Source organism: Pundamilia nyererei, unplaced genomic scaffold (genome assembly GCF_000239375.1).
Source record: "Pundamilia nyererei isolate P.nyererei 1_Seehausen unplaced genomic scaffold, PunNye1.0 scaffold00035, whole genome shotgun sequence".
NCBI lineage: Eukaryota > Metazoa > Chordata > Actinopteri > Cichliformes > Cichlidae > Pundamilia > Pundamilia nyererei.
The window spans coordinates 96595-107646 of record NW_005187436.1 but is presented as its reverse complement, the minus strand read 5'-3'; the positions used below and the strand labels follow the sequence as shown (position 1 = coordinate 107646).

At 42.2% G+C, this 11052-nt stretch overlaps 1 protein-coding gene across 1 annotated transcript in view; it reads left to right on the top strand.

Annotated features, from left to right (window-relative positions):
- Positions 1-11052, top strand: part of pclob (piccolo presynaptic cytomatrix protein b) — a 62141-nt gene that overhangs the window by 31158 nt on the left and 19931 nt on the right. The window contains exons 14-15 of the mRNA XM_013910035.1: positions 511-7237; positions 9436-10991. Of these exons, the coding sequence (XP_013765489.1) occupies positions 511-7237; positions 9436-10991 (8283 nt within the window). The remainder of the gene's footprint in view (positions 1-510; positions 7238-9435; positions 10992-11052) is intronic.

Genomic DNA, 11052 nt, shown 5'->3' with positions numbered 1-11052 from the left:
GTTAAATTTAAAAACTATACTTTTGAGTTAAAATATATATTTATAATTTTAATAAATGACAAATTAAAAAGGCATGAACATTTTTTTGTATCGAAAAAATATCGAACCGTGACACCAAAGTATTGAACCGAACCGAACCGTGAATTTTGTATATCGTTGCACCCCTAGTATTTTTATATTCAAAGCACATCAGATTCCAAACTCTTGTTTTGCTAATCTTGAAAACTTTGACTTTTATCTTTCAAATTATAAGAACGTTAAAGTTGTTCACATCAGTGATGGCATTTTTATGAGTATATGGAGTAATATGGAAATTTGTACATTACAGCTCCATTTGGTTACACTGATTAACTCAAAAGGGGACAGAATCTTGTTAAGCTTGTTGGTGTGTCTTCTGCAGTAAGTTAGCTCATGACAGATCTTGGGTTCCACAGCATTAAGAGTCAACTTCATTTATTAAAGAAATGTAATCACAGGCACACTGATATGTCTTCCTTTTCACAATTTTAGGATGAAGATGAAGACAAAGAGTTCAGTAAGAAACGAAAAGACTCTCTTTCCACTGCAGAGGTGCCTACAGATGTCCCTGTAACAGCTACTAAGCCCAAATCCAAACCAGAGGGTCATGATGAAGAGCAACCTCAGATTTTACCCATATTACATGAATTGAATGATGAAATAGTGAGTGGTGCAAGCAAAGATGGTACAGATTCTTCTATACCAGCAAAGGAGGAGATAAATGCTAAAAGAAGGCGTCTGAGTTTCCAAGCAATGGATGAAAGCAGTGAAAGTGAACTCACACCCTCACCATCACCTAAAGTCCAGAAAAGGAGACTAAAGGTGAGCAATATTTCATCCAGCAGTGAGGACATCAAAACTGAGAGTGCTGACTCCTCTGTGGAAGATGAAGAGTTCATCCGCAAGCAGATAATGGGTATGGGTGATGAAGAAGAAATGTCTGTATCAGAAGATGAGAAAGAAAAGAATTTGGAGAATGTACAAGCTATAAAGGATACTGACCTTGATAATACATTGGTGACAGTCAAACCACTTTCTAGAAAAGGTAGCACAGATAATGAAGACAGCCCAGCCAGGAACAAAGCAGTTCCAAAAACTGACAGCATGACTGCTCAAAGCGTGCCTGAAACATTACCCAGAACTACTTTCAAGAAAGCAATTCCAGTCATGAGACAAAGACAAAGCACAGATGAAGAAATAGAAAGCATCACAGAATCTGTGTCAAAGGGTTCATCTAGTGTTCAAGCATCCAGTTTTACTCCAGAATCTTCACCTACATCAGCCTCCTCCCTGGAAGAGGATAGTGATAGCAGCCCTAGTCGCAGGAAACCCAGTGGGGACAAACAGTATCGCAAAGGTAAGCACAGGCAACCAACTCAGCCTCTTCCTACCATCGAAGACTCCTCTGAGGAAGAGAAGATGGGACCCCATGGACAACTACTGTCCCCACACAAAGATTCTTCCTCCACAGAGGATCTGAAAGAAGTCACAGTTATAAAGGAAACTCATAGAACATCTGGCTCTGAGTATTCTGCCAGTATAGAATCAGAATCAGAAGCCACTCAAGCTGTACAGAGAGGACGTAAACCTTCACCAACAGTCATACCATACACCCTTTCTGATCCATTTATAGAAAAGGACAGTGTGACAAAATCATTAAAGAGTGCAGAAGAAGCATACGAGGAAATTATTCAGAAGACTAAAGCTATTCCAGGAGACAGTCCACCTGATATTGAGCCACTCTATGGGGGGATGGCAATAGAGGACTATCTTTATGAATCCTTAGTTGAGGAACCTGAAATTAAAATGAGTGAATCTCGGGAAGAACCCAAAAATGATACTGGCTCTGATTCTCTCAAAAAACTCAGGTCTCCTGAGGAGGTTTATGAGGAGATGATGCAAAAGAAGAGAGAGTTGATGATGATAGAGCATGAATTTCAGCAGGCACAAAATGCCATGGAATCTTCTGCCTCAAGCGCTTCACAGGTCACTTGCCCTCCCTCATTTGCTGAAACTTGTGTAGTGACTATAGAAGAGACATACCCAACTGAAAAACTTGAAATGCCTCTTACAGAAACTGAAACTTTAAGTGACATGTCAGTAAAGAAAAAGAAGCGACCAGCCCCTCCACGCCCTTCTGAGCCCCCAAAGCGTCCTGACATAACTGTTGTCCCTAGTACTCCTAGTGGGGCTATAAGTTTTGTTAGGCCTATGATTCAACAAGATCCTGCATTAAGAAAAGCATTGTTCCCTATACCAGACCTCAAGATTACTCAGTGTTCATCTGGGGAAGAAGAAGATGACAGTCTTGCAGATGACTATGGCATTGGTATTTCCTCTGACATTACCCCCAGTGATGACTCTCAAGAAGAACCATGCATAAGCCCATCTTTGTCTGAAACTGTTGAGATGGATCCTATATGTGTAGTCTGTGAAATTCCAGAGCCAAAACCTATTCCAACTCCAATATCAGCTCCAGAACTAACTACAACACCTTCTCCTGTATCACCAGTGTCACCTCCAACCTCACCAGCTAGTGCAGATTCCAGTTTGGCCTCTAATGCTACATCTTCATCTCCATTCCAGGCTCAAACACCTCTTTCATCAGATTCAACTCCACTGTCTACACCAACACCTTCTGCTTCATTTAAAACACAATCACCTCCAGAGATCTCCTCACCACTGCCTGCCACAGATGCAGGAGTACAATCTAATGAAAACTCAGTCTCTTCTTCTCCAGTTACAGTTATAGTTACAATACCAGATGTTGTGTCTGATCCATCCAAAGCGCAAACAGCTACAGCCATTCAAGTTCAGACTTCTACAGTAGAAGCCATAACTGCATCACCTGTTGTGGTACAAATGCCAGACTTGGTTTCATCTCCATCTCAGGTTCCTGACAACATTCCAGCTATTTCACAGGTCTCAGCACCAAGTCCAGCACCTTCTGTTGTCTCCATTCATTCTACAACCCTAGTAGCAGCCCGACCTGTTGCAGTCTCGGCTCCAACATCTGCCATTCTTTCCACTTCTGTCACTCTAGTTTCATGTCCTGAACCAGTCATAGTGCAGATGCCTGACCTGGTTTCAACCACAGCTCCCATACCAACACACCCCCCATTACCAGTCTCAGCACTTGTTACTACCCCAGCTCAAGCTGAAACTAAAGTGGTACACTCTGTCCCTGTACAATCAGCCATCCCATCAGTCAGTCCAGTGGTAGTCCCACCTCTGGCTCAAACCGCCCAGATGCCTTCAGCAGCAACAGCTTCAACTACTATAGTCAAAAAGAAGGTCCCGCCTCCTCCTCCCCCTCGATCTACTTCGGTATCATTACCTGAAACTAATAAAGATGTTCCTTTTGTAAAACCTATTGAGCATGCCACTCGGACTACATCACCTATGGGAACCACAGCTGTTGGACAGCCAATGCAATCTGTTGTTGTGGATATCCAACCAAGAATGGAAGCCATGAAATCAGATGGTGGAGTTGTACCTCAGTTAGTAACACCAAATAGACAGGGGCATGTAGTTATCATTGTCCCCAGTGTAGAGAACAAAGCTTTGATTGAACAAACCAGAAACCAAGGTATACCTAGCACAGGGCCAATATCTTTCATTGCTTCTGCTCCATATGGTAGCCAAGTAGCCCCACATTCTGCTTCAGATGTGTGCAGTACAGATATATCTTCACTTCCTACTAAGGTGGCAACAGTGCAGGAAGTTGTAGCTCCACCCATTTCACCTAAAGTTATAGACACAGTAGAAGTACCCATTACAGTTTCTAGTCCAACACCTCCATCCACTTTACCCAAACCAACTGTTCCAAAGCAATCAGTTCCCACTCCAGTGACAACTGCTAAAGCAAATTTCACACCAGTTTTTTCTGCAGCTTCTATTCCTAGTCAGACTACCAAGCCTCCTCCACCCATACCACCTAAACCTGTATCAATTCCAGCTGGACTGGTTTTCAGTCATAAACCAGGAGAGAGTGTCAAGCCACCTCCTGTAGCTCCCAAAGCGGCAACCCTCCCCAGGACAAAAGAACCTCCAAAGGCTCTATCACTTAGTCTGACAAGACCTGTGGAGTCTAAGTTGGGTGCAACATCTCCTAAATCACCTGTATCTCCTAGACATGCGAAATGTTTACAAACCTATGTAGTGATAACGCTTCCATCAGAACCTGGTTCACCAACAGAGTCCATAACTGTCCAAGCACCTGTAAGAAGAGGGTCCATCCCTTCCACAAAAGTGTCAGGAATACGGACAACACCATCAGAGCAGAAAGCACCCATTGAAGTATTCTCAGCACAGGCTACAGTAAGGAGAGCCTCGGTCCCTACTGTAAGGCATCCACCTCCAATATCTGTAGCTTCAGCTGTCCCTGAACAAATGACAACTTCTGAGGTAGTAGTTTCTGAAGTCCAAGCTAAAACAGACACTATGCCATCTGTAATGCTGTCATCGCTTCCTGTAGTTGATATCGTAACATTGCCATCGGCCCAGGAAACTTCTGTCCAAGCACATACTGTGCCTTTTCCAATTAAGAAACCATTTGTGCACCAGGAGCAATCAATGACTCCACCACTGTCACAACCTAAAACACTGTCTGAGGTCATCACAGTGTCCCCAGAGCCAAAAATTCTCATTCATCCAGTCCAAGCCACAATTACAGAGATCATAACAGTTCCATCAGAAAGTTTAAGTGAAGCACTGGTTCCTCAGGCTCCCAAACCAACCATACCTGTCCAGCCAGAGCCTCTGATTGAAGTTGTTTCTACTTCATTGCAGCCTGGAGTATCTTTTGACAGACCTGTAGCCCAAGATAGACCATCTGCAACTGTTTTTGATGCACAAGCTGCAGCCCAAATTGAAATGCCACATACAGACGAGGATGTACCTACTGATGTCGTTGTTGCAGAAGCAATTTCATTAAGATCACTGATACCAGGTGTTCAGCAAATCCCTGTTGAGCATCCACTTACAGTATCTGAAGCAATGACTCATTCGAAAGATCAAGAATTGGCCACAGGTTTTAACTATAGCTGGACCATTTCTGAACCCTCACCTGTTCTACAAACTATTCAACCTTCAGAAGTTCTGCCTGCAGTGACAGAACATCTGCCTACTCAGCAACCACTTCTTGTAGCTGAAGGGGTTTCCCTCCCTACCAAGTCTGATGTACTCACAGAAGTTATTACAACTGATGCAGCTGTTAGAATACCAGAGATAGCAATGGTACATCCATTACCGCATCATCAACCTGTGGTAAGTGAAATTACCCCTGTTGAGTTAATGCCATTAACTATAGACGATAAGAAGATATCTCCTACAGCTGCTGAGGAAACACCATCACCTCTTATCATGGAAGTTGAACACATAGTTACACATCCAAATATACCTCCTCATATATATATTCCAAAGGTCTGTGAAGGAATAACATCCTCAGTTATGACACATTCAGTGCCACCACTGGCATTGCAACCTCAATTTGAGCCTCCTACACAAATTATAACTAAGGATGCTGATCTCATAGCTTCTTCAATATCATCATCCATGATACAACCTCAGGCTGGGCCTGGAATGCCAGTTATGACAACTGAGGAAACCACACATAAGAGGAGGACATCCATATCTTCCATAGTACAGCCAACATATGCCACAACTGAAAGATTTACTTGTCCTACAGAGTATGAAATGCCCAGACAAGTAGTTACAGCTGAAGCCTTTGCTGCCACCAGAAGAGAATCCATAACCATGCAGCAACCATACCAATTAGCACAGGTAGTAAACCTGCCAGCTGAAAAAGATGTTTCTAATGATGGTTATGCTGTTCAGCTCCCCTACAGAAGAGAATCAGAACGCCAACCACATGCATTGACTTATTCATCAGAATATGATCACCCTGTGGAGCTAATAACCACTGAGGAATACACCGCGAGGACCTCACGGCCCACAGTGCAAGACATTCCACAGAATGTTTCTCCAGTCACCATCACTAAAATTCAGCAAGAGTCTATTGAAAGCCAGGAGATAAGAGGAGCAGAAAAGGTGGTCTCTAGTATGAGCCATATGTATTCATCTTCAATTTCCACCTCAGGCCAGCCACCTGAAAGCCTTCCTAGCCTAGTTACTCAAGTAGTTACCACTGAGGTCCAGAGGACCACTGTTTCTGTTGTCCATGAAAGACTTCCACAGGTCCCTCCACCTAGTGTAGCAATAACTATACAACCAGACATTGCTAAAGTCCAACCTGTACCCAAACAGAATGGTAAAATATATCCTGGTGATGTTATTGATTTACGTACAATGAAGGTTGGTATAAAGATGACTGAGCAAGGCATGGACCTGACTCCGCCTGAATCAAGTCGACAGTCTTTTTCAAGTGACTCTAGTGGCCGTCAAATTACAGCAGTACAGCCGGAGATAGTAAATCTTAGTCCAGCAATTACCCCAGCAACCACACTGTCTGTTGTCACTGACAGCATCACAATTGTCACATGCACAGCTACTATTGCTTCATATAGCAACACTCCAGCAGAGAAACCACTTGATTTGCAAGGTCCCGTTACATCATTGCCACTATCCCTCACAACATACAAACCATTTGAGCCCTTAGCACAGATCGTATACAGACCTGTTAGCACCCAACCCATGCTGAGTGCTGTAGCATCCACAGCTCAAGATATACCAATTAATCTTTCCTTTGAAGCTCTTGTGTCCTCTGGAGCAAAACAGCCATTGACGTCAGTCCCCACACTTCTCAGCAATGGAGGGCCTGTCCTTTCTCTAGAGGCCACAGAGGCCATGGATCTGACAAACTACAAACCAATGAGAGCTGTGGTAGCATTGTCTGGTACAAGTCCAGGAGTGGTGACCACTGTTGTAGAGGATGATGGGACCCCAATGGACCTTACAGCAGGAAGGCATAGTGTTTGCTGTGATGTAATTTACAAGCTACCATTCACGGGATCATGCAGAACACAGCCTCCAGTTACAAGCCAGCCTGATAACCGTTTTGGCTACAGAGATGACCACTATCAATATGATAATTCTGGACTGTATAGTATCAAAGGAACTAATGGCATAAAAGCATCAGTGTCTGAAACCAACTTGACAGAGGCAGGACTGTTTTCCATGGTTCCTAAAAGTGACTATGACTACCTCAGTGGCTCTTCAGATGGCGCTATAGACCTCACTGCAGCTAAACTTTCTGCTGGTGAGTATGAGAGTACTTCTGCATGGTTTGTCTTTTTTACTTCCGTGTTTTCTTTTTTTGAGAGGGGAGTGGGCTTCCATTGGCTTGAATCAAGCTTTTAAAATGCCTCTGCATGACATATAGTATGTTTTTACAGTTCAGTTCTTTCTGAAGATAAACATACTTATTTTTCCTGGAAGTTTATTATTTCATGTTTGCTTGCATACTGTTTCCAAAAAAGTTAGGACACTAGCTTTACTTTGTTGTCTGGGTCAACTTTGTTAGTGAGAGACAGAGGGAGGCGCTGAAAGGTTGCTCCAATGGAGAAAAACACAAACACAGTTTACAGTTAATAGCTTACTTACAACTGGGCTACACTGCCCATGAGGCTACATTCTTTAGGGCTATGCCTGTAACACTCTGCCTATTGCCTTCACATTATATAACTTTTTAAAATATTTTGCCGCATCATTATACGGGCTGCAAGTAGAGGTGACATGGGCTGCGAGATTGAGACAGAGGAATTAGAGCCTCTTAATACGTGTTTCGTTTGGGTTTCCACCAGGGTGGAATTACCACAAATAGCGAGGGGACAACATAACGTATGAAACAGGAAAAGATCGCCGTGTAATCCCTTTAATTCAACAAAGTAACTGTATTCTGAATACCACCTTTTTAAACGGTAACTGTAACGGAATACAGTTACTCATATTTTGTATTTTAAATACGTAACGCCGGTACATGTATTCCGTTACTCACCAGCACTGCATATATGCCAATTTTAAATTTAATGCCAGCAACATGCTTTATAAAAGCTGGAAGGACATAGTTTGAGGAATATCTCATAACAAATTAGGAAAATTATTATTCGATCAGGGTAAAAAAGATAACTCTACCAACTGTGGTATATAATATCATTAGAAGATTCTGATAATTTGAGAAAAATTGACAATAAATGCCCTTTATCTTTAAGACAGAAATAGACAAAGAACATACAAAGATGTGTTCTGTAATTTCACAAATTAAAAAAATATTTTGATTCATAGATTCAGTTCCATTTTATTATACTTATATAGCGCCAAATCACAATAGTTACCTCCAAGTGCTTTATATTGTAAGGTAAAGACAATAATACAGAGAAAACAGAGAAAACCCTAACAATTATATGAATATCTATAAGCAAGCGCGTCAGTGGGAAGGAAAAACTGTCTTTTAACAGGAAGAAATCTGCAGCAGAACCAGGTTGAGGGAGAGGCAGCCATCTGTCCTGATCACTGGGGGGTCAAGCGAGAAAGAGATTAATATTAACTAATGTGTATAGACACATGGTGAGTAAAAAGATGAGTAAAGAAAGACACTCAATGCATCATGGGAAGCCCCTAGCAGCCTAGACATTGCACCGTAACTAAGGGAAGATTCAGCCCTAACTATATGCTTTATCAAAAAGAAAAGTAAGCCTAATCTTAAAAGTAGAGAGCGTTTCTGTCTCCTGAAGATGTTCTGTACTCTAGGCTAAAGCAGCCATTGACCACCTGGCTTGTTTTCAGCAGACACATGACAATCTGAATAGCTATAGGTTCCACTGATGCACATAGCATGGAAAACTTAATTTCTTCGAGGCACCATTAATGCTGAACAATGATTCTGTCAGTGAGAAGCTTGGTTATATCAGGAAGATAATGGAAAATTCTGTACATATTACAAAGAGTCCAAGCCTGCTGCCTGAAGGCAAGACCCGTCACCCTTTAGCACATAATAAAATTAACATAAAATTCCCTGAAGTGATTACCAACTAAAATTCGATTTCAAGCAAAGAAGCATTTTGGAAACATTTTGTTTGAAAAAAAAATCACCAGTATTTTATACATTTTCTACACTTCTCTAATAAAATCTTTTATATGATTATATCTTCTGTTTTTTATTTATAGGTTGCATGATCTCCTTAACTTTTTTGGAAACTATTTAATTTGCTTTGCTGTTTAATATGCATGATTTCCTTAAATATTAACCTGTTTTTCTTTTCTTTTCCGTTTTTTCATACAGATGCATGTGTTTGCCTACGTGTGCTCCCTCAGTATTTTGGTTTTGCATCTTGCTAGCCAAAATGACTTCAGATATGCATGTGCAGTTTTTTTTTAATCCAAATTGCATGACTCATTTGGGGTTTTTTTTTAATAAAAGTTTTTTAGAAGAATAAAATATATATTTTATTACAACAGGTAAAGCACTAGACTACACTAGCAAAACGACTGGAGTCTACCCTTTGATGACTACTGCTCAATACTCCCAGATCCCTGCAGCTGGGTTTGGTGTAAATAGTGCTCTAAGGACATCAGATGGAATAGTTTACTCCTCTGTTGCTGCCCCAGTTCCATCCACATATGCAATTACGACTCAGCCAGGTTCTGTCTTTAGCACAACCTTAACACCCACATCAATAGTCCACAGCCAGCCATTACCACACCCATATGGCTTTATCCCCACTACAGACCCTGGACAGATAATTCCTTTTGACTCTGGGCTATCTAAAGATTTTCTACCTACAGCTTTGGCTGACATCATAACTGGCTATCCAGAGATGTACTCTGATGCCACCCTGGAAGCTATTGCTGCTTCTCTGGATGCCCTAGCTTCTTCTCCAATATTCCCTGGCTTAGATAACACCAAAATGGCCCAGTATCAGATGGAGAGGGAATTTCTAGAGCTAGAGAAGCTTAAGCAACTATGTCTTGCAGAAGAGCTGGAATGGGAAAGGCAAGAAATCCAGCGATATCGAGAACAGGAACAGCTTATGGTCCAAAGGGAGCTTGAGGAACTTCAGGCTCTGAAACAGCAGCTTCTCCTTCAGCAAGAAGAGGAGCATCATGCCCACATGGTGGCTCAACAGGAGACCTATGCACAGCAGAAAGAGCAGTTGCAGCAAATTCAGCAGCTCCAACTGCAACTCCAGCGGCAGCTAGACGAGCACTATGGTAGTACTGGTCCCACTGGAAATCTTCTAGATGCTAAATATGCAGGTGTAGGAGACAGTGGCCAGTACTGGCCAGTCAGAGATGAGTCTACGACTCCATCTGCTGGGACACACATAGAGGAAAGTCAAGATTTAGTAAAGCTTCAAGCTGATCAGGACATAGGGAAAAAAATAATTGATAGTGGGGTGCAGACAGATGATGAAGACTCAGCAGAGAAACAACACGTTGGAAGGAGAAAGAAAAATAAAAGAAACATTGATAGCTCAGCTCAGACTGACGATGAAGACCAAGATGAATGGGATGCTCCAACAAAAGCTCGGCGACGCTCTCGAAAGCATAGCAGTGATGGAAAACATGGCTCCAAGGTCTCTAGCATTGCTATCCAGACAGTGGCAGAGATATCTGTCCAGACTGATCACTCTGGAACTATCAAGCGACCTAATGTCCAGATGGACACAAAAGTAGAAATCATTAAACATATATCAGCTCCAGAGAACTCTCAGAGAGGTGGAAGTCTGAGCTGTCAGACAGACTCAGATAGAAGACATGCATCCACTGAGGTGGGCTACAGCACACACCTCTCAGCAGACATCCCCGCTAAGTCCAAAACCTTCTATACTACAGTTTCCCCACTGTCCCCAGAAAAGTCACTTGGAGGACAGAGAATGTTGACTGCAGACCCAACCAGATTTTCTTCTGGTCCTCGGATATTGAAGGCTGGTCAAAAATCTCTATCTGACCCTAAGTCCCTTAGTCCTTCCACAGAAGACAGGATGGGTGGATACTATGCAGACAGCTATTCTGTAAGTCATATCACATATGAATGGAAAAATATGAGCCGTCATATAGTAGTCTGAATTGACA